Source organism: Ictidomys tridecemlineatus, chromosome 7 (genome assembly GCF_052094955.1).
Source record: "Ictidomys tridecemlineatus isolate mIctTri1 chromosome 7, mIctTri1.hap1, whole genome shotgun sequence".
NCBI lineage: Eukaryota > Metazoa > Chordata > Mammalia > Rodentia > Sciuridae > Ictidomys > Ictidomys tridecemlineatus.
The window spans coordinates 56991404-57016492 of record NC_135483.1 but is presented as its reverse complement, the minus strand read 5'-3'; the positions used below and the strand labels follow the sequence as shown (position 1 = coordinate 57016492).

Sequence of the window (25089 nt, the reverse complement as noted above, 5' to 3'; positions counted from 1 at the left end):
TTAAATTATTTTATTGGTTATTCAAAACATTACAAAGATTGCAGAATCACTTCGGTTACACAATCCACATTTTTACATAATGCCATAATAATAACTGTTTTATTCTGCTACCTTTTCCTATCCTCTACTATCCCCCCTCCCCTCCCCTCCCATCTTCTCTCTCTACCCCATCTACTGTAATTCATTTCTCATTTTTTTTCCCATTCCCCTCACAACCTCTTATATGTAATTTTGTATAACAATGAGTTGCCCTATGTGTTTCACATAAATTCTTTTGTGTCCTTTGAACCCCAGTTCACCATTTCAGGTAGGTTTCTTTATTTCCTTAGTCTTCTTAATTGGTCATTACTTTCCCTTTTGCTCCCAAAGCATACAATTCACACTTAAATTTATTGTCCCTCATAGTTTTCTTTTACACCTCCCCTTTATTCATATTCCTTAATCTATCAAAAAATCCCGTTTGTTTATACATTCTTTGAAATATGTCCAAACTGGACATGGTGGTGCACACCTGTAATCCCTGTGACTTGGGAGGCTGAGGCATGAGTTCTGCAAGTTCAAGGCCAGCCTGAGCAATTTAGCAGGATCCTCTCAAAAACAAACAAACAAAGGCTGGGGGTATAGCTCAGTGGCAGAATACCCCTGGGTTCAATGGCCAGCAACACAAAAATAAAAAAATTCAACTATGATCACTTTCCATAAATGCTACCCTTCTGGTGCAAGTCACCATTGATTCTCACTTGATTACTGCAATACTTTCTGTTTCCTCAACAGTTTATTTGCCAACAGGAAGACTGATCCTTTTAGTTTTAAATAGCATGTCATTCCTCTGCTCAACAATTTTCAAGGGCTTCCCCATTTTACTCAGAGGAGATGCAAATTCTTACAAAATATAAAAATATCCAGTATACCACAACCTGTGATGGACCCTTTAGCCCAAATTATCTCTGACCTATGTCCTACACTATACCCTCTTGCTTATATAGTACTCTGGGAGCAACTCTACAAGATCTAGATTCAAGGCTTTTGCCTTCTGTACTCACCTATTCCTTTTCTCTGGTTTTCTCTTTCACATGGCTTACTCAACTCTTTCAAATTTTTCCTCCAATGTTATCTTCTCAATGAAATCTTCCTAAAGGCTCTCACTCTTCTACTTTTTTCCCATTATTTTACTTTTTATTACCTGTTATTCCCAATAAGAACTAAAATCTACACAATGAGGAATTTGCTGTTGTTGTAGTTATTTTTTGAGACAAGGTCTTGCTGTGTTTTCTAGGGTGGCCTAGAAATCCTGAGCTCAAGTAATCTTCCCATCTCAGCCACTGAAATGCCAGGACTATGGGCATGTTCAACCATACCCAATTATTGTTGCAATTTTGGTCACCATTTAATCACCAGTACCTAGCACAGTGCCTGTCCCATGAGATATGCTTAATAAATAGTTACAGAATAGATGAATAAATGCCCATCACCTATCTAAATATTTAACAGATTATTAGTCCCTTAAAGGCAGGTTCATGCCTTTTTTTTTAATCTCCACATCCTCTTCAACCTAGCAAGTACAGAGAATGGTACTTGGCACATAAAGCATGCACATAATTTCCTGTATGGCTGATAATCAATGAACATTAATGGAAAAGGGTGATGAAAATCTGGTGTCTCTTTCCCTTTCCTTCTTTTTTTTTCCTCCCAATAATGGAGTTTGAACACAGAGCCTTGCACATACTAAGCAAGTGTTGTACCACTACGTTACATCTCTGGCTTTTTTTAATTTTAATTTTTTGAGAGAGAGAGAGAGAATTTTTTTAATATTTACTTTTTTAGTTTTCGGTGGACACAACAACTTTATTTTATTTTTTATGTGATGCTAAGGATCGAACCCAGTGCCCTGCGCATGCCAGGCGAGTGCGCTACCGCTTGAGCCATATCCCCAGCCTGGCTCTTTTTATTTTGAGACAGGTCCTCTCTAAGTTACCTAGGCTGGCCTCAAACTTGCGATCTTCCTGCCTCAGCCTCCCAGGTAGCTGAGATTACAGACATGTGCCACCATGCTCCATTCTTGTTATTTCTTTTAAAGCAAATGACCAAGCCAAACAAATTTTAGACAGAGAACAGGAAGATGAGATGCAATGTAAGAAAATAATCATAACCAGTGAGGAAAAAAATCATAGTAATTTCACAATGAGATTGGTCTATTCCAGAGAGGTTTTCTAAATCCTACTCTTAAAACTCATGATAAATTCAGTAGTGATTCTACAAAAATATGAAAGACTAACTGACCTAATAAATGTCAATGCTGAGGCATTACATCAAGACCTTTGGTGAATGGGAAATTTTACTGTCCTAAAAGAATGGTTCTAACCACTTCCCCAGAGTAATGGACCTCTGCAAGTTTCAAGTTATAGGAAAAGTCTTGAAATCTATATGGACATCAAGCATTGATTGCTGGACCCACTATATTTATTTTAAAATCATACAGATGCTGAAATTAATAAAATGATCAAGTTAACTTTAAAAATTATTGGCCAGAATATTGTCACTGTCTCACTTAATGGATATTAGAATATACAATTTCTATGAGATGAGAGGGACTATAACATTAAATAATGTTAAAAAGGAATCCACTGGGCGCAGTGGAGCAAGCCTGTAATCCTAGCAGCTTGGGAGGCTAAGACAGGAGAATCCCAAATTCAAAGCCACCTCAGCAACTGCAAGGGGCTTAGCAACTCAGTGAGATCCCATCTCTAAATAAAATACAACAGAGCTGTGGATGTGGCTCAGTGGTTGAGTACCCAGGTTCAATCCCTGGTACCAAAAAAAAAAAAAAAAAAAAAAAGGAATCCATATATTCCAAAACAATGGGAACAACTGCCCTAAGGCTTTTCACATTCCACATACAATCTTTCACATTCTAAGAGAAAAAAATTACTGTAAGGTTAAATAGGCACTTTTCCCATGCTGGTACTTATACCTAGCTGGTAGTATGGCATGGAGGAGAGAAAAGACTTGAGATTGAAGTCTTGACTGTTTTACAACTAGATATCAAACCATAAATGAGACACTTCTACAAGCTTCAAATTCTTCACTTAAAATAATGGACCTTCACTTAAAGAAAGAAAAGAATACAAAGAGAAGGGAGGAGGAATAGGAAAGATAGTGGGATGAATCTGACAGAACTTTTCATACATATATGAATAGACCACAGTGAATCTTGATACCATGTACACAAGTCAGGGATCCTAATTAGAATTATACTTCATTTTGTGTGTGTGTGTATCAAAATACTTTTATTCTGTCATGTATAATGAAATTTTTTTTAAATAAGGCTGATTCTACCTCCCCTAAACACTTAAGAGCTGTTAGAAGAATAGAAATTAAATTAAGTGTATTTGTGACAGAATCATCATTCTATATAGTAAAATGCACAGAGGTAGTGTGCAGAAATGATTAAGTTCTTACTGCCATAAATGAACCTGAATGCCAAGCTAAAGACTTTATTTCATAGAAAATAAAGAACCATAGAGAGATTTTACCGTAGTGGGTGAAAAAGGTGGGGAAAAAATGGAATGCAGGGTTCTGGTGGGGCATGTGTTTGTATATGAAAACTAATTAGATAATAATTAATACTTTCAAAGAAAGAAAGTATTACCTATTATCTAAGAAATAATAAAGAATGGATGTATAATATAAAGAACCAGAGGCTGTTCTAACAGTCCAACTGGAAGATAAAAACTTGGGCTTACAACAACGATAATAAGAAATGAGCTGACTTAGTCATTGCAAAAAGATTTGAAAAAGTACACATAAAAGGAGAAGGGAAGAATTTTATGCAAAGTAGATAAATAGTAACCCAAGAAAATATTTTGTTATTGAAAACGGTTCAGGTAAGATGTGTCAAATTTGAAATGTGTGGACATATTCAAGTATTTTATGTCCAAAAGGTATGAAATGAAACCTTAGAAAAGGTGGCAGGATGCAGTGTGCAGGTAGGTATAAGTATGAAGCTAGGTATAAGTACCAGCATGGGAAAAGTGTCTATTTAACCTTACAGTAATTTTCTCTTAGAATGTGAAAGATTATATGCAGAATGTGAAAAGCTTTAGGGCAGTTGTTCCCATTGTTTTGGAATATATGGATTCCTCCTCCTTCTTTTTTTTTTTTTGTTACCAGAAATTGAACCCGGGTACTCACAGTAACTTGGGAGGCTAAGGTAGCAGGACTGCAAGCCTGAGGCTAGCTTCAGCAACTTACTGAAGCTCTAAGTAACTTAGTGAGATCCTGAGATTCTGTCTCCAAAAAAAAGGGGGGGTAGGGAGATGTAGCTCAGTGGCAAATCACCTCTGGGTTCAATCCATAGTACAAAAAGGAAAAGGAATGAAAAGTGTACCTAGAGGGGCAGATCTGGAGTCAATTATTTAAGATGACCAAAGATGAAAGAAGAGTGAGAAGAATGAGGGAGTGTTGAATAAAGAATCTGGAATATCAGAACAATAGGTAGAAGTAAAATCAGAGGAAGAGGATAAAAGAAATATGAAAATGATAGAACTTATTATAAATGCTATAACTTACAGAAATATTAAAAAATTAAAATAAAAATGTTTAAGATTGATATTTGACTTAGAACAAACTAAGAAGGGGCTAGGTTGTGGCTCAGTGATAGAGCATTTGCTTTTCACTTGTGAGGCACTGAGTTCCATCCTCAGCACTACATATAAATAAATAAAGGTATTACATCCATCTACAACTAAAAACATTAAAAAAAAAATAAGAACTAAGGAGACAGTTTAGAGAACACTTTTTTAATTTTATTTTTATAGAAACACATTTACCTCTAATGAAAAATTCTGACTTCCCTTCTCCAATCTCCCTCTAGTTGAAAATGTCTTAAGTTCCTATGTCACACTGGGTTGAAATAAGAGTAGTTTGAAGGTGACAAGAGGATGGGTACCAGAATACAAGAGAAAGTAATTTTTTGGAGAGAAGGAAGATGTTTGCTTTGGTTTTTATTATAGTCTACAGATGCCTTGAAGTCATGACAGCATGACTATACTTTCAATTTTTATAAAAATGGTAAAAATAAACATCAAAAGTCTTAACAGCTTTCTGTCCACAAAGAAACTTTAGAACTCAAGGAATCAGTGTTCATTTAATCCTACAACCTTGAAACAATTTTTTTAAATATTTATTTTTTAGCTTTAGGTGGATACAACATCTTTATTTTATTTTTATATGATGCTGAGGATCAAACCCAGTGCCTCATGCATGCCAGGCAAGCACTCAGCTCGGAAACAATTTTCTTAATAGCACAATACAATAACTGACTTCCATTTACTCTCTTACATGACCAATTAAAAAAAAAAAACTTTGTGTGATATATTCTGTTGAAAGTAGCAATGAAATATAATTTTCCAGGGGTAGGGCTATAGCTCAGTGGTGGAGCACTTGCCTTGCATGTGTGAGGCACTGGGTTCAATCCTAGCACCACACACAAATAAAAAAGGTATTACGTCCATCTACAACTAAAAAATATTAAAAACGATAAAAAAAAGGAGTATGATTTTCCTCAAAATAGCACATTTTAGTACCTAACAAGTTGAATTTCAGGTTATCTAGGAACTACTTCCTTTATTTAGTTCATTTCCCAGAACATCACATCAGTTAGCATATTAGAGAAAGTTGGCATTAAATCTTATTTTAGCCAGATCTCATAATCCTCAAATTTAAAAACTAAATATTTTATTATAGTAATACTCTGAAGAAAAAGTACTTCTAGTAACTCATTTATCCATCTTACCAAGCCACAAACCTGAAAGTCTCCCTTTCTCTAACCTCCAATTAATCACTGACCAATTAAATACTTCGTCTGCCGTGAGGTCTTGCTTCACCTTGGGCCTAGAGCACAGTTGACTGACTATTGACCTCTGAAACCATGAGCCAAAATAAACTTTCTCTTCTCTAAATTGTTCTGTCAGGTATTTTGGCCTCACCAACACAAGGCTGACTAACAGACATCCAGCCTGAAGAAGGAACTTGATCAAGACTTAAAAGAATTATTTTGTTGTCTACACTTGTAGACTAGTCAGTGTTCCAAGAATTCAGGCTTACAAGTTCCTGGCTCCAGGACCAGAGGATGCCCTTTATCCAAGGACTACCAAGATGACTCCAGCAGTGCTGAGTATCCCTCAACATGCTTGGGGACCTACTAATCAATCAGGGATACATTTAAAAAATTTCCAGAAAACCAAATGAATTGTGCTTAAAGCTTTATCAGTGGATATGTGATCTCAACTAGAGAAAGAAGAGGAAGAGATATCTGGAAATACAGTTGACCCTCAGGATCCATGAGAGACTGGTTCTAAGACTTCCTGTGGACACCTAAATCCACAGATTCTCAAGTCCATATATGAAACGGCACAGTGTTTTCATATAACTTGCACATATCCTCCCATACACTTTAAATCATCTCCATATTACTTATAATACTTAATACAAAGCTATATAAAAATAAATTAAAATGTTATTCTACTACCACCATACCTTGTCTAAGTATTAGGTCATTAACTGTCTCAAATCATAATGATCAGATTTTGAGCTGATAAATACATATTTAACAATTGTTAATGTACTATGCTTTTGTAGACTACAAAGATAGCATGTCAATGTATAATCAAGGATATACTCCTTTCCAGTAGAGCACTTGCCTGTTTAACATGCTAGTCAATGACCCGATCTAGAAAAAAGTGCCCCCAATTAATATAAAATGCTAAATTCTCCCACAACTCAGAGTCTGGTTAGATTTCCAATCCCTTCTATGCTAAAATATATGGAAAAGCACAAGGCAAGAAAACCCTGATCCCAATAAGTAAAATGTTGATATTTATTATATTACAAGTAAGATAATGAAAGAATGAATCCACTTACATATTTATAATGAGTTTCTACTTAGTCAAAAATCGCTATTCAGTATTTTGCTATAACATAAAAATACATTAGAATTTTAAAAAGCAAGGCAATTACCTGAGGAGAGTCAAAAGGATATCGACTACTAAATTTAAATAGAAGTTGAAATTTTTCCCCTTCATATAAGGTACCTGGTGCACCTTCCATGTCTACAATCCACCTAGAATAAAAAAGACAAATGTAAAACTTGAAAGGGACTAGAGTAAGAAAAGGAAAAAGAACACTGAGATGCCACCTACTGGGATTAGAGTCATTTTTATTATTATTATTTTTTTATTTTTATTTTTTTTGGTGGAGTTGTCTTTTTTGGAACTGGGGATCAAACCCAGGGCTTTGTAAATGCGATGCCTCTAAACTACATCCCAGCCCTACTGAAGTCAATAAATTCTAACAGTGCATTTTATCATCCTAACAACTTTATGAGTGGGTTTTTTAATAACCCCTCCCTAACACCATTCTCTGACATTCCAGAGTTAAATACCTAAGTCAAGGTCAGATGGCTAGTCAAGGACAAAGTCACATTTTAAACCATGACTGAAAAAACAAACACAAAAGCCTGTGTTATGCTCTTCCTACTAGATTTATACTAACTCACTTTTTTCCTAAGATATTTTTTCTTCTTTTTTGGGTACTTGGGATTTAACCCAGGGGCACTTAACCACTGAGCTACATCCCAGCCCTTTTAATTTTTATTTTGAGACAGGGTCTCACAGAGTTGCTGAAGCTGGCCTTGAACTTATGATTCTCCAGTCTCAGTCTCCCAGGTTGCTGAGATTATGGGAATGCACCTTTCTGCCTGGCTGTTCAGAAGACTGTTTCTAAAGCAACTTTATAGACAATTACAGATAACATCAAACTAGTCAACTGCCTTTCTGATGTCAATGTTAGAAGCAATGGGGTATGGAGGTAGCAACAATGAGTACAGAGAATTATGGCTTTAAATTTTATTTTTTCATCAGTATTCTTAAAAAGACTGAATGGAGGAAAGTAAGCTGAGTTGAGTCTACTTAGTCTGATGGCTAAAAGCCAAGTCTCTACAGTGACTTCTCTTTATCTCTGTTTTCGTTGTTTAATAAAACCCAGAAAAAAAATTCTATGGGGTGCTGGGGTTGTGGCTCAGCGGCAGAGTGCTTGCCTCGCACATGTAAGGCGCAGGGTTCAATCCTTAGCACCACATACAAATGATAAACAAAGATATTGCATCTGTCTATAACTAAAAAATATTTTTAAAAAATTCTATGGTATCTTTCCAACCTTAATTTTCATATATAACAATAAATCTGTTTTTATTGATATAAGAATAACATAACACAAATACATTAATATATTTACATAAACCTGTTTTTATTTATATTCTAAATACTACCCCTTTTTTTAATAACTATTTTTTTTCTGATTGTATATAAAGTAAATTCACACCAATTCGTGTCTTCATACATGTACTCATCACATTCCACAATCATTTCTCAGTACCATATGTGGTACTGAGGATAGAACTCAATGCCTGACACATGTGAGGTAAGCACTCTTTAACACTGAACCACAACCCCACCCCCCCACTACCTCTTTTTTTTAAGGAGGGAAGAGGAAATAAAGATGGCAAAGATGATAGGGCAGTTGTAAAAAGAAAAAGTGAACTGATGTCATTAAGAATGAGTTCCTAACTAGAGAGACACAGGAGTATACTCTTGCAATCCCAGCAACTGGGAAGGTTGAGGCAGAAGGATCTAAGGCCAGTCTCAAAAAAATAAGGATTGGAGATGTGATTCAGTAGTGCCCCTGAGTTCATACAAACAAACACATACACACACAAAATGAGTTCCTAATTATAGCTCTGTCATGTATTATTTATTGTAATCAGTCAACTCCTTTTTCCCCCCCATATATTTTATTGGTACATTATCCTTACACATAATCATAGGATTTGGGGGCTGAGGATGTGGCTCAAGTGGTAGAGCGCTCGCCTAGTATGCATGAAGCACTGGGTTCGATTCTCAGCACCACATAAAAACAAAGATGTTGTGTCTACCTAAAACTAAAAAATAAATAATAATAATAAAAAGATCAGTAGTTATCACAGTAAAAGTCAGAAGATTTACTACTCTTTAAAAAAAATCATAGGATTTGTTGTTACATTTTTGTACATGCATGGCCAATCTCTTTAACCTTATGCTTGTCAGGTATACAAGTATTTCAAATAAAAGAAGAGAACACATCACTAGGGTTATAGTCATTAGCCACATAGTATGAACTTAGGAGTATATAAAATAGTAAATATGCCTATTCTCTGAAAGAAATCAGCTAAAGCATATAAACTCTTAAGAACATGGATATTCATTTTCAGAATGAATGCTGAATACCTGAACTATAAAAGAGACATTTAGCTCAGTATTATTAGGATTAAAAATAACAGCAAATATACAAAACAAAACCAAAATTAGCACATTCATAATATCAGAACTGGTACACAGTAAATTAGATGTAATGCAAAAGTTATGTAGAGCCGGGTGCAGTGGTGCACATCTATAATCCCAGTGGCTCAGGAGGCTGAGGCAGGAGGATCATGAGTTCAGAACCAGCCTCTGCAACTTAGTGAGACTGCCTCTAAATAAAAAGTAAAAAATAAAAAGGGATGGGGATGTGGTTCAATGGTTAAGCACCCCTGGGTTCAATTCTCAGTACAAAAAAAAAAAAGCCCTGTAATAAAACAAAAAACTTGCTGCAGCCTCAGTCATAGAGCCCTTGTGTGACACTCTGTATTCTATCTCCAGCACAGCAAAAAGGAAAATAAAACTATTCTCTTTATGAAACAGGATGATCTTAGTCTTCAAAATTCTCTTTATCCACTCCCCATGTCTATTAGGCAGAGTTATTGCAATGAAAAATTAGAAAACTTTCTGGTACTCTTTCATTCTTTATATAAAACAATTTTTAGGTCACACAATGTACCATAAATTTACTTGTGATTTAAATTTACTTTTTAAATAATATCTAAGCAAATATGCATTAATCAAGTAATATCTGTACATGCCAGGTGAAAGGCCATGTACGATTTTGTACATAATTTTGTCTATGGAAATTTTAATAACTTTTTACTAATTTATAAATGACATGTTCATTATGGAAAATTTAGAAAAAAATAAGTATAATCACCCTAGATAACTATTAAAGTTTTTTTTGATAAATTTCATTCTAATCATTTTGCAGTTTTCTATTTTCTACATCATTGATGCCTACATAAAATAAAATCCAGTAGCTGCACTATGTGCATTTACATAAATTGAAACCATGAGTGTTTACGATTCCCAATTATGAGCATAGGCTTGGAGTAAGAATGCAACGGGAGAGCATTCTATTCTTTCAGTCTCAGCACTTAAATCTGTGTGAGTACCTATTAATCTGTAACATTTAAACATTGGAATTTGGTATTTCTCCACATATATGGCTCCTAATCAAAGAAAGAGCTATCCTACACTGGAGGGAAAATTGGCTTTGGTGGAGTAAGACAGGATACATGTCAATACACCTAAGAAATTTTCAAAAGTAATCATGACTACCCAAAACTTTGCCTAACATGCTGACAAGACTATAACTCAAGTAACGTTCTTGCACTGCACTATAAACCCTTTCTATATTATCAACATTTACATTGTTTCTAAGTTATCCTCCAAATTAGAAATATTGACAAGAGTTATAAGTCAAAATTTTTTTTCTATATCTCTCTTCCCCAGAGAAGTGATGCATTTTACTAGATCTAACAGTATTACATGCATTTTTTAAAAAGGATTTTTATGTTTGTTGCTTTATAGACAGAACCCAAAAACCAAATCAGCTGGGCATGGTGATGCACGCCTGTAAACCCAGCAGCTCAGGAGGCTGAGGCAGGAGGATCAAGAGTTCAAAGCTAGCCTCAGCAAAAGTGAGGCACTAAAGCAAGTCGGTAAGACTCTGTCTCTAAATGAAATACAAAATAGGGATGGATATGTGGCTCAGTAGTTGAGTGTCCCAGAGTTCAATCTCCAGTACCCTCCAAAAAAAAACCCAAATCAAAACTTTTGTTTTAAAAAAAAAAAAAAAAAAAAGGAGCTGGGGGTATAGCTTAGTGGTAGAGTGCCTGCCTAGTATGAATGAGGCCCTGGGTTCAGTCAAGCCCCAGCACTGCAAAAGAAGAAAAGAAATAGCTTTACAAATTATGTAACCATATGTATATTGTGACATAATATGTAAAACAAAACTGTTTAGGTATTTAAATGCATGGAATAAAGTTTGCTTATCTTGTTAAGAGAATGGGATAAATAAAAATAATCTGATATTTTTAAAAGCTAGTATAGCTGGGCACAGTGGCACATGCCTATAATCCCAGGGGTTTGGGAGGTTAAGGCAGGAAGATCATAAGTTCAAGACCAGCCTCAGAAATCTAGTGAAGCCCTAAGCAACAAAACAACAACAAAAAAGGGCTGGAAATGTAGCTTACTGGTAAAGTGCCCTGGGTTAAATTTCCAGGACTAAAAGAAAAAAAAAAAGTATATATTCATATACCATAATAACAATAAAAAAAAGTACTGGGCTGGGGATATAGCTCAGTTGGCAAAGTGCTTGCCTTGCATGCACAAGGCCCTGGGTTCAATCCTCAGCACCACAAAAAAATAAAATAAAATTTAAATACTTACTGTGTAATTGAATTTTGAACACTCTTTTCATTTAAAGTCATCCCAGGAGGTGGGTCATTTTGCAAAGCCAACAATTCTTTCTGTAGTCGTTTCTAGAAAAGATTATCAATAGCAATTTGTATTTTATTTTTAACAATATAATTTCTTTCTAGTTATACAATCTGAAATTATTGATCAAATTTCCTCCAAATGTTCATATATCATCTTTACAAAACCCTTATATTTTCTACATATCTTATACATACCCAATTCTCAAAACCTGAATGGTTTGCCCTGCAATTCATAATCTAATGTCAGAATATTTTAATACCAATGCTGTGAAGTTCTGAAGAGCAATTACTTATAAAAACATCAATTCCATAGCTACTCTATGAAAATTATAAAGTTTTAACAGTCTAGATATTCTCCATAATTCTCAAAGAGTATATCATCTCAGACAAGCATTCCAGAGAAACATATTAAACTTTTTTTTTTTTTAAAGAGAAAGTGAGAGAGGAGAGAGAGAGAGAGAATTTTTAACATTTATTTTTCAGTTCTCGGCGGACACAACATCTTTGTTGGTATGTGGTGCTGAGGATCGAACCCGGGCCGCACGCATGCCAGGCGAGCGCGCTACCGCTTGAGCCACGTCCCCAGCCCATATTAAACTTCTTGTAAAAAAAAAATTTTGAAAAATTTAAAAATTATTTATGATCAAATATCCATAATTATTTTCTTAAATAGGATCATTTGCACATAATCTTCTGATTATTATGTTGTTTACTGCACAACATTAGAATATAACATATCTAATCGCACAGATAAGGAATATGGATTTTGCATTCTCATTTGTATAGTTTTCACTGTGCATCTCTTCCCTTGATATCATTAATAAACATACTTCTTCAGTGTATACCAAAGCAAAAAAACAAAAACCACATCAGTCCACAGGTTGTGGGTTGAAAGTTCACTTTCAAACTTGAACTGAAATAACAGCAGTGGGGATACAGTTCAATATCAGAGTGCTTGTATAGTATGTGCAAGACCCAGCATTAAATCCCCAGCACTGGGGAAAAACAAAACCAACAACAAATAACCAAAGTTATTACAATCAATTTTGTGTATGATTATAAATACTCCCCCAGTATGGGGGGATTGAATCCAGGACCTCTCACATGCTAGGCAAGTGCTCTCTCACTGGGAGATACTTTCCCAGCTCTTTTTACCTTTTATTTTGAGACAGGGTCATGATATGTTGCCCAGGCTATCCCTGAACTTAAGACCCTCCTGCTTCAGCCTTCTAAGTAGCTGGGTTTACAAGTGTAAATTCTTGGAGTAAACAGAACAACCAAGCATAAATATCTGTTCATAATTCAGAGTTCTCTCCTTAATAACACCTGTAATCACAGTAGTTTGGAAGGTTCAGGGAGAAGGATCGAAAGTTAGAGGCCAATTTCGTGAGATACTGCCTTAAAATAAAGAATTAAAAGGACTAGGGATGTAGCTCAATGGTGAAGTACCTCTGGGTTCAATTCCTAGTATAAAACAAACTGGCTTCTGCTTTTTTTTTTTTTTGGACAATTAAATATTATAACCAATATAGTAATGTTTCTATGTCTTTTTGATTCATGGCATCTATAAAGTGCTTATAGTCATTTTGATAGCACAACAGATAGAATTTTGATTATATAAAAATCTGCCTGAATAAGGAGGCAAAATATTTGCAACAAATTTCTACACTTGAACAAGGGTTTTAACGGGTTCTACTAATGTTAACAAATATGCAATCAAGTACTGCAATCAAGTAAACTTTAAAAAAGAACCCATCCCAATATGGAATGCATCTCTGAGAAACCTTACTTCAATGATCATATTGAATGGGGAATATTTCTATGGAAATCCTCCAAATTATGAGAACTTTAAAAAGAAAGACATAATATACTAATCAGTCAGTTTCCCTCAACTTGAAATGCTGATGCTTTCCAAACATAAACTCATAATGTAAAACCAAGTTTGAATATAAAAAATGTTGCCTTAGGCACAATCATGAAATGAAGATATACTGAATTAATATAAAGGTCAACAGTTTTAAAAATATGTTTTAGTCGTAGATGGACACAATATCTTTATTTTTATTTATTTATTTTTATGTGGTGCTGAGGATCGAACCCAGGGCCTCCCATGCATGTGAGGCAAATGCTTTACCACTGAGCTACAAACCCAGGCCAAGATCAACATTTTTAAGTTATCAAAAAATATAAAAATAAATGTTAATAACATGGATAATAGGCTCATAAGCCCATATGACCCTAAAGTAAGTAGTTCTGGCAGTTTGATATCTTTAATTTTACTTGTTTTAACTGTCAGTTTAGTTAACTGTCGGTTTAGTCACTTGTCAGTGACTGTTTTTCTTTTTTCCTTCTTTGTTGATGTTTCCCTGTTCCCAACCCCTGCCCTCACTTAATGAATACATCTATTTATTTTAGTAAATAAACGCATTATTTTGGTGCAACAAACCTTATCTCCAGTTGTGGAATTAATACTAGATAACATTTATTGCTTTATATGATTTTAAACTATATTATACTGCCTCACTGAAACTAACTAGGAATATTAGAAACAGTCAATTCTTCATAAAATGAAAAGCACCAACCACCAACAGTTTCACAACCACAATCTGTTTAGCAATGTTAAACCACATTTTAATCTTCAGTTTCTGATTATTCTCATCAATGCAATAGTTCAGACAGCTGAGGATGACAGGTTATCAACAAAGTACTGCTGTAACTGTTTAACAATTAGTGATTTAGCAAGACGCTGTCTCAAAATAAAAATAAAGGTCTGGAGTTGTAGCTCCATTTGCCTAGCACATGAGAGGGTTCTATCCTCAGCGCATTTAAAAAAAAAAAAAGGATATTGTGCCATCTACAACTAAAATTATTTAAAAATAAATAGGTAAATAAAAGAGCCGGGAATGTGGCTCAGTGATAGAGGTCTCTGGGTTCAATTTCCAGTACCACAAAATAAATTGAAAAAGCAAGCTATGTATTTTCAATAACATCCTAGAAAGCTCATTCATTCTAAACTAGTCCAGCTTCTAAATCATATCTTTGATGAAGATCAGTTCATGAGGGCTTCCAAGTACCAATTTCTTATGGAATATTCAGACTGATAGCTAAAAACAACAGAATCTACCAGAGCAGAAGAATGACTGTTTAATTCAACTGAGGAGTAGTATGCATACTACCATGAAACCAATATATGTGCCTTAAACCATCCTGGCTCCAAGAACCAGAGTTTACAACTCCAGAATCAAACCTTAATTTCTCAAGGTACAACAAAAACATCTTTGGTGTTCTGGAAATTACACTTCAAATAAAATATTTAAGTTACCTAGAAACCTTGACTCAGAGTGAAATAAAATAAGTTTTCTGCCGTCTATTTTTCTCCCCTTCATCCTTGTATTTCATTCCACAGATGAAAAGCAATAATCTGACAGAGTTGACATTTAATTTATGCTAAACTTTTTTTTGGAAGAATTTTTAAATATATTCTTCTAAAGATACATTTTTTGTTTGTTTGTACTGAGGATTGAACTGAGGGATACTCAACCACCAAGCCACATCCTCAGTCCTATTTTGTATTTTGAGATAGCATCTCACTGAGTTGCTTAGCGCCTCATCAGGCTGGCTTTGAACTCGGATCCTCCTGAGCCACTGGGATTATAGGCGTGCACCATTGTACGCACTGGCTAATTTTTTTTTTACTTTCTATATTTTGCTAGGCTACTGTTAAAATCTGGATTTAGAATGCTTCCCAAAGGCTCCTATGTTGAAGGCTTGGTCCCCAAGCTGCCACAAAGTGAACAGCTTTGCTCTACCACACCCTCCTGGCCATGGTGTTCTGCCTCAACACAGGCCCAGAAACAATAGAACCAATTAAGTGACCATGGACTTAAACCTCTGAAACTGTGAACCAAAATAAATCTCTTTTACTCTTTCTCAGATATTCTGTCACAGTGACAGAAAGATGATTAATACAGCCACCTACAGAGATTCTGGTAAACATCAATAAATAATTTACTCAAGCAAATAAAATGTCAAAAAAAAATCACAAAATATGCTATGGAGTAGAAAATGTAGATGCATACAGACAGGGCGTGTTACACAACAAGACTTAAATAATAAGTATGCAAAATAAAATGATAGACAGTACTGTCCCTCAGAAAGAAAAATATTGGTTTGACCTACAAATTGAACTGCAAATCTATCACAAGAGACAAGAATTAGATGTGAGTATACTAGGGTATTATTTGTTCAAAATGTAGGCAAAATGAAAACCTAAAAAAGTATAAATTAGGTGCTAGAGGGGTATACTGTGGTCTGAATGTTTGTGTCCCTCCAAAATCCAAGTTGAAATCTCCGATGTGTTGGTATAAAAAGAGGTGGGACCTTTGGGAGGTCACTAGGTCACGAGGGTGCAGTCTATATGAGTGGGATTAGTGCCCTATGAAAGTGGCCTGCAGAAACTTCTTTGTCCCTTTCCCCAGGTAAGGACACAGCTAGAAGGTGCTGCCTATGTGGAACAGGCCTTCACCAACACCAAATCTACCATGTCTTGAACTTGTTCTTTCCAGCCTCCATAACAGTCAGGAATAAATTTCCGTTTTTTATGAACTATCTAGTCTAAGGTATTTTGTTATAACAGCACAATAGAATATATTTAATTGGAAAACTCAATTTCTGGTATCAAAAAGTATATATGTAACTTTAGATGATAATAATCTATATCTTATATTTTCATAATTAAACATCAACCTCACATTGATACTTATTTATTCACTCATTTATTTGGCACCAGGGACTAAACCCAGGGATGCTTTACCTCTGAGCTGCTACATCCCCAGCCCTTTTTATTTATTCATTTATTTTTTTTGGTATCAGGGATTGAACTGAGGGACACTTGACCACTGAGCCACATCCCCAACCCTATTTTCTATTTTATTTAGAGACAGGGTCTCACTTTGCTTAGCACCTCGCTTTTTACTGGGGCTGGCTTTGAACTGTGATCTTCCTGTCTCAGCCTCCCAAACCGCTAGGATTACAGGCGTGAGCCACTGTGCCCAGCCCAGCCCTTTTTATTTTGAGACAGGGTCTCATTCAGTTGCTGAAGCTGGCATTAAACTTGCAATCCTCCTGCCTCAGGTTCCCGAGTCAATCAGATTATGTATGACATGCACCCTCGCTTAAATTGTTGTTGAAGCATAGAATGAATGGTCTAGAAAATATAACAATAACTTGAAAAGTTTTAAGTTCTAAACAAACAGGGTGGCATTAAAATTCAGAGATGAGGGCTGAGGTTGTGGCTCAATGGTAAAGCGCTTGCCTCACACATATGAGGTCCTAAGTATGATCCTCAGCACTGTGTAGAAATAAATAAAGGTATTGTGTCCATCTACCAAAAAAAAAAAAAGAAAGAAAAAAGAAAAAAAATTACAGATGACAAAAAAAGAATGATTATCCTAGAAGAGTGTTTTCCAACCAACTTCATAAAAAAGCAAATAAAAATATTATCTAACCTTGTATTAACTTTATCTGCTTTAAGGGAATTGTTAATTTTTATTTTAGCTTTTTCATTTTTTTCTGTACTGGGGATTGGACCCAGGGGTATTTTACGAATGAGCTATATCCTCAACACTTTTAATTTATTTTAAATTTTGAGACAGGGTCTCATTAAGTTGCTAAGTTGCTCAAACTTGTGGTCTTCCTGCCTAATTTTTTTTAGTTTTCAGAGTTACTGGAATTACTCCTGTGCACTACAACACCTGACAAGGGAAATATTTTTAAAAAAACAAACTCATGGATGCTCTCCAGACTTTAATAATGAAAACTTCCCTTTTAAGCAACAGTTCTATGCAAACTATCGGCTTATTTTTCCATTTTCAGCCAATAAGTCAAAACAAAATAAAAACAATGCATATTCTCCGTCACTACAGCATCTGGTTCTTAAGTCCCAGATACAAAATACTTTTTCCCCTTCTCAAAAATCTTCTTATCCTTCTCTTATGAAACTCATGTCTTATCAACTCACCTAGAATCCTGTTCTCATAATAATCAATTTGGTTTCTAATAACTTCACTCTTTCCCATTTCATAACCCCTCCCAATGGTCGCCAACTGGGTCTCTCTCTCCTCCTTTAAAACAAAGTCCAAATTTGTCTTCTATCTCCCTCCACTTCTTTTCATGGTCCAATTCCTTGAACTCAGCCAACATCCCCTGCACTTCTACCTCCTGCTCCATTACATTCATTTAAATATCAATCCCTACAAGCCTTCTCCGGGCTCAATGACACTTGCTTATCAAATCTACTGGGGTTTCATTGTACTTCTTATCACTTATCTTTTATGCAATGACCTTTTCCCCTTTGACTCTGTTATATCAAACTTGGTTCTCTTCTTATTTCTTCTATACTTATGTTTTACTTGCTAGTCCGTCTTCCTTGCAGAGACCCCTAAAGCAAAACTGTTTTCTACCATTTTTTTCCCTTTGTGAATTTAAATTCACTGCCATCAAGTATTTCAAGAGCTAGAAAAATACTGATTCCATGATCTAGTAATACTGTTCTTGAAAATTTATTCTAAAGAAAGACATAAAATTGGGGGAGGCAGCAAACATATAGGTTTAAATACAAAAGACTGGAAACAAAAGGGACATAGCTAATTAGACCATGACATATTTCTAAAGTAAATATTTAAACTCAACTCTATGCCCAAAGGCAGTTTCCAATGATTTTATTTTTTAAGTTCTGGGCTTAAAAAGAAACCTAGAAGAGATTACTCCTTTTGATAGAGAATAGCCCTAAAGGAACACATATCTAGGGACTTGTAATTAATCGAATATTACTATTAGAGAATTATTTTATGTTTTTTTATTTTATTTTATTTTTGGTACCAAGGATTGAACCCAGGGGCGTTCAACTGCATATCCATCCTGTTTTGTTGTTTTGTTTTGTTTTTGGAGACAGGATCTCACTAAATTGCTGAGGCTGGTTTTGAACTTGCAATCCTCTTGCCTCAGCATCCTGAACTGCTAGATTACAGACATGCAACACTGTGCCCAGGTTATTCTATACATTTTTTTAAATTTTATTTAAATATTTTTTTAGCTGTAGAATGGACACAAAATATCTTTATTTATTTTTATGTGATGCTAAGGATCAACAAGTACCTCACACACTTGAGGCAAGCACTTTACCACTGAGCAACAGTCCCAGCCCATTTCTATACATTTTTAATGTTCTGCATTGTTATTGCCATTTTTATTGTTCCAAGGTCAATATTTTCCAGGGAACTGAAAATCTAGTTTTATAATGAACTCATTATATGTAAAATCGATAGTATAATTTCTTTGAGAGCATTTCTATTCTGTCAAGTAGTTTTAAAACAAAGCTGGGAAAAAATGAATTACAAATACTTTGAGAGGGATTAATTACTTGAGCCTTTTGTGAACTGCAGGTAAACTGTAAGTTTCCCATGGGAATTTAGGAAAGTTACTCTGGACCTGTATTTTTCACTAATAGAAAAAAAGACTAAATGTTCTCTGAAGTTCATTTAGAGAGGTGTAGAAGCACATGGCTATCTATAATCTCAGCAAACTCAGGAGGCTGAGGCAGGAGTACCACAAATTCAAGGTCAGCCATAATAGCTTAGTGAAACCATTTCAAAATTAAAAATTACAAGTACTGCTGGTGTAGAACATCCCTGGGTTCAATCTGAAGCACAAAACAAAATCTACAAAGTTCCTTTTAAATCAAAAACTTCACAATCTTCGGCTGTTGCTGGAACTCAATGGTAGACCTAGCATGCAGGAGGCACTGGGTTTGATCCTCAGCACCACATTTTAAAATAAATATACCTATCACTAAATTTTTTTAATTAAAAAAACTTCAGAGTCCAGATTATTCTACCTGTAACAAACTTAAGCTACACCAGGTTCCTGTACATGCTGTTCAGTCAATTTAATTATACACACCTATAATTACTTTCCTGTAGTTCCAAAAGTTTATATATATTTGTCATCACAATTTTAGTACTTTTCTATATTACCTTAAGTATCTTGTATAATATTATCAAATGCTAGTATTATTTCTGCATATCCACCTCACTACAGAAATATATTGTTTCAAGTGTATTCCAAAAAAAATAATAATAAAACGTTGGCTTTAGTAGTTAAACCAATGGGCAAATTACTACTATGAAACCATTTAAGTTCATAACTCATGACATCATTGTCTAAAGTTAACAAAATTATCGTTTTAAATTAAAAACAATAAAGGAAAAGCTACTTAATATAATTTTCCCCTTTGCCTTGCTACCTTTGCCCATTTAGATACTATATATTTCTAAACACTGTTTACATTTTATATCAGCAGGAATAAAAGCTTTAAATGAACCAGTAAACCTTACTGATTCCAGTTTAATTACTTTGTTAAACCCAAATATCTGCTTAATAAAAAGACAATTTGGGCAAATATACTCAAGGGATATAGATGATTTATTTTTTCCTCAGTCTGCTGAGATTTGCCATCCTGTGATTTTAGGGATTTGCTGTATTGGTACTTTCTTTCCCCCCCCCCCCACTGGAGACTGAACCCAAGAGCACTTTACCACTGAACTACAACCCAAGTCCTTTAAAAAATTATTTATTAGTGCATTATAATTATATAACATTGGGGTATAACATTTTGAGATAATTATACAAGCAAGGAATATAATTTGCTCCACTTAAGTCTTATCAGTATTTCCCCTTTCTCCTTGCCTCTATTCTCTGGTCTTTCTTCTAAACCCTTTTTCATTTTTCTATTTTGAAACAGAGTCTCACTAAACAGGGTCCAGGATGGGCTAAAACTTGAAAACTTCCTCTGTTAAATCTTTCTACTTGCTAGGATTATAGGTGTGTGCTGCCACATCTGCCTTCATTCAGTACTTTTGCCTGACAACAGAAGGTGGACACATTCAAATTCCAGTTAATCATGAACTTAGTAAGTAAAGATGGGGGGAGACCACATTTAATGTGTGAAGATTTTTTTTTTCCCCTCCAGGATTAAACCCACAGCCTCACCAATGCTAGGCAAGTAAGCTCTACTACTCAGCAATACCCTCAGCACAGTTGTTTTTTCTTTTATTTTTTTGTTAATCCCTCCCACCCACCCCAAATCTTTTATTTTCTACTTTGAGAGAGAGTCTCACTAAATTTCCCAGGCTGGTCTTTAATTTTTGAACCTCCTGCCTTAGCCTCCCTAGAAATTAGAAATACAGGCCTGGGCCACCATTAGGTGCAAAGACTATGGTAAAATGCTTAATTCTTGTAGTAAGTTTGTGGGTGTAGCTAGCCCAGTGATAAAGCACTTGCCTAGCATAGAGGAGGTGAGTCACTAGGAGCATGCCAGATTGGAAAGATTCATTTTCCTTGTGGCCCCTTCCCCTTCTCTGCTTCCTTGTTGCCACGAATGGAGCAGTACTCCTCCACCAGGCCCTTCCACCATGATGCTCTGCCTCACTAGGCCCAGACCAATGAACTCAAGTCTACTGTGAAAGAAACTTCTGGAACCATAAGCCAAAAAAAACTTTCCCTTATCTGAGTGCCTATAATCCCAGTGATGCCGGAGGTTGAGGTGCTAAGCAACTCAGAGAGATCCTGTTTCTAAATAAAAAATAGCTAGAGGTGTGGCTCAGTGGTTGAGTGCCCCTGAGTTCAATCCTTCATACTACCCCCACCCTGCCCCCCCCCCAAAAAAAACTCTTTCCTTTCCCAAGTTGTTTTTGTCTGGTATTTTGACCACAGTGATGAAAAGCTGACTAAAACAATTAAAAAAACTGACTCTCAGAGGCTTTAATGAGCAAATAATAAGTTCAGTGTATGTCTTAGAATGGGAGATGGAAGGATTAGGGATTCCTAAGGGGAAGGGGGCATGAGGGAGAGGAAGGGAGTGAGCATGAGGATAGGAAAGATGGTGGAATGAGATGGGCATCATTACCTTAATTACATGTATGAAGACACAAATGGTACAACTCTACTTTGTGTACAGTGATATAAGTATGCTCTATATAATATGAATTGTAATGCATTCTGCTATCATATGTAACAAATTAGAATAAAAAATTAAAATCAAATAGCCCTAATGAAAGGTCAAATTAGAATAAAAAATTAAAATCAAATAGCCCTAATGAAAGGTCAAAATACTTTTAAAAAGGGGGGGGTGGTGGTGGAGGGAGACTAACATTTCAATTACTGGAAAGGACTATTTTTCTTTTAATACAGAGCTTCTAAGATTATTTTCAAAATAAAGTTTTTATTCATATTCAACTCCAAAGATTAATTCTATAAAATAATTTTTAAGTTTGCACAGGTACAATTTCTTGGCCAAGAAGAATCATTCATTTCCTAACACACTGATCACCAACAGTCACACCTTAATGTACTTGGTATACACTAATGCTGCTCCATTAAAAAAGTCACATGGCAGATATTGTTTCTTTCTACAACATAGTCAAACAAGAAATTTCAGTCAAGTAGATAAGACAGTCAAATGGTGCTCTGAAATATAGGCTTGGGAAATAGATGGTCTTTTAAAAAAAAAATTTAGATGTTGAAGGACCATTTTATTTATTTATATGGGGTGCTGAGACTCAAACCCAGTGCCTCACACATGCTAGGCAAGCACTCTACCACTGAGCCACAACCCCAGCCCTGGAAATAGATGGTCTTTTATAGGACTATAATTATGTAGAAAGCCAAGCATATATATGAACATTTCCACAGCCTTAAATTTGTTTCTTGAAGGTCCTTCAGAGAATTAAACTTTAAAATGCCTATGGTCCATCACAATATCTGATCTCAAAACATACTACATAGTTATAGTAACAAAAACAGCATATTGGCATCAAAATAGACAAGAAAACCAATGGAATAGAAGACAGAGACAAATGCACACATACAATCATCTCATACTAGACAAAGGCACCAAAAACATGCATTGGAGAAGACAGCCCAAAGGCACCAAAGACATGCATTGGAGAAGACAGCCTCATCAACAAATAGTGCTGGGAAAACTGGAAAGCCACAGGCAGCAAAATGAAACTAAACTCCTATCTCTCACCATGCACAAAACTTAACTCAAAGGGGATCAAGGACCTAGGAATTAGACCAGAGACCCTATGCCTAATAGAAGAAAAAGTAAGCCCAAATTTTCATTATGTCCAATTAGGCCCCGACTTCCTTAACAAGACTCCTAAAGCACAAGAAATAAAATCAAGAATCTATAAATGGGAGGGCTGGGGATGTGGCTCAAGCGGTAGCGCGCTCGCCTAGCATGCGTGCGGCCCGGGTTCGATCCTCAGCACCACATACCAACAAAGATGTTGTGTCCGCCGAGAACTAAGAAAAAATAAATAAATGTTAAAATTCTCTCTCTCTCTCTCTGTCCCCCTCTCTCTCTCACTCTCTCTTTAAAAAAAAAAAAATCTATAAATGGGATGGATTCAAACTAAAAAGCTTCTTCTCAGTGAAAGAAACAATGAGATGAAGATAGAGCCCACATTTTGGGAGCAAATTTTTGCCATACTCACATCAGATAGAGAAGGAATCTCCAAGAAATATAAAGAAAGAACTCCAAGAACTTAACAACAAAAGAACAAACAATCCAATCATTAAATGGGCTAAAGAGCTGAACAAGACAATTCTCAGAAGAAATACAAACGATCCACAAATATGTAAAAATATGTTCAACATCTCTAGTAATTAGAGAAATGCAACTCAAAACTAAGATTTCGTCTCATTCCAGTCAATGGCAGTTATCAGAGAATACAAGAAACAGTAAGTGTTGACGAGATGTGTGGGAAAAGGAACACTAATTCATTGCTGGTGGGACTGCAAATTGGTGCAACCAATCTGGAAAGCAGTGTGGCGATTCCTTAAAAAATGTGGAATGGGGCTGGGGATGTGGCTCAAGCGGTAGCGCGCTCGCCTAGCATGCGTGCAGCCCGGGTTCGATCCTCAGCACCACATACAAACTAAGATGTTGTGTCTGCCAAATACTAAAAAATAAATATTAAAATTCTCTCTCTCTCTCTCACTCTTTCTTTAAAATATATATATATATATATATATATATATATAAAAAAAATGTGGAATGGATCCACCATTTGACCTAGCTATCCCACTCCTTGGACTATACCTAAAGACTTAAAAACAGCACACTACAGTAATGCAGCCACTTCAATGTTTATAGCAGCACAATTCGCAATTGCTAAACTGTGGAAGCAACCTAGATGGCCTTCAATAGATGAATGGATAAAGAAACTCTAGTACATATATACAATGGAATATTACTCAGCATTAAGAGAATAAAATTATGGCATTTGCAGGTAAATGGGTGGAGATGGAGAATATCATACTAAGTGAAATAACCCAATCTCAAAAAAACAGGGACTGAATGTTTTCTCATAGACAAGTGGATGCTAATCCATATTGGGGGGGGGGGTGCATAGGATAAGTGGAAGAGGTTTGAATGGAGCATAGAAGAAGAGGGAGGGGGCAAAAGGGTAGGAAAGATGGTAGAATGAGATGAACATCATTACCCTAGGTAAGGTATGATTGCATGAATGGTGTGACTCTACTTCATGCACAACCAGAAATGAAAAATTCTCAAAGTGCTTTCCACTATGTCATATAACTGATTAGAATAATAAAAAAAGTTCAACACCAAAAAATATATACTCACAAAATACAATTTTGAGGCTTTACTTTTTAAGAAGAGTGACTGGTTAGAACATCATCGACAGTGGTGATCAACTCCACTTTTTGCCTCTTGATAGAGATTGGGAGGGTGGGGCTGAAAATTCCAGCCCTATGTATATGGAGAAAAGATAGCCTTTAGCCTTTTAAACCAATGGTGCTGGGAAAATTGGATATTCACATGTACAAGAAATCTCTCAACCTGCACAAAAGTCAAAAGTGGATCAAGACTTAGGCATTAGAACAGAAACTTTATAACTACTAGAAAAAAACAGGCTCAACATTCCAATATGTTGGTTCAGGAAATGACTTCCTTAAGACCCCTAAAACTTAAGAAATAAAACCAAGAATAAATGGAATGGCATCAAATTAAAAAGTTTCTCATGAAGACAGAGCTACAGAATGGAAGAAAATCTTTGTCAACTGTTCCTCTAGCAGGGGATTAATATCCAGAATATATGAAGAACTCAAAAAAAAAAAAAGCCAAAAAACCAAATAACCCAATATCTACAAAGCACCAAAAATACATAAATGAGTAAAAAAACAGTAGAGAAGTAATAGAGGAGGAAAAAGGGGAGAGAAAAAGGTTCACTAGTGACTGAAATTGAGTAAATCTAATTCCACACATGTAAGATTTTGTCAAAATGAACTATAAAGCTCTATTTTTAAAAATGCCTAAGGTCTCC

General features: G+C 35.5%; 1 protein-coding gene across 2 annotated transcripts in view; it reads right to left on the bottom strand.

Moving 5' to 3' along the window:
- The window catches only part of Ube2w (ubiquitin conjugating enzyme E2 W), a 57451-nt gene that overhangs the window by 22534 nt on the left and 9828 nt on the right, over window positions 1-25089 (bottom strand). For both annotated transcript variants that reach the window (XM_005335831.4, XM_040293935.2), the window contains exons 2-3: window positions 11631-11722; window positions 7018-7120 (exon numbers count right to left, since the gene is read on the bottom strand). In XM_005335831.4, the coding sequence (XP_005335888.1) occupies window positions 7018-7120; window positions 11631-11722 (195 nt within the window). The remainder of the gene's footprint in view (window positions 1-7017; window positions 7121-11630; window positions 11723-25089) is intronic.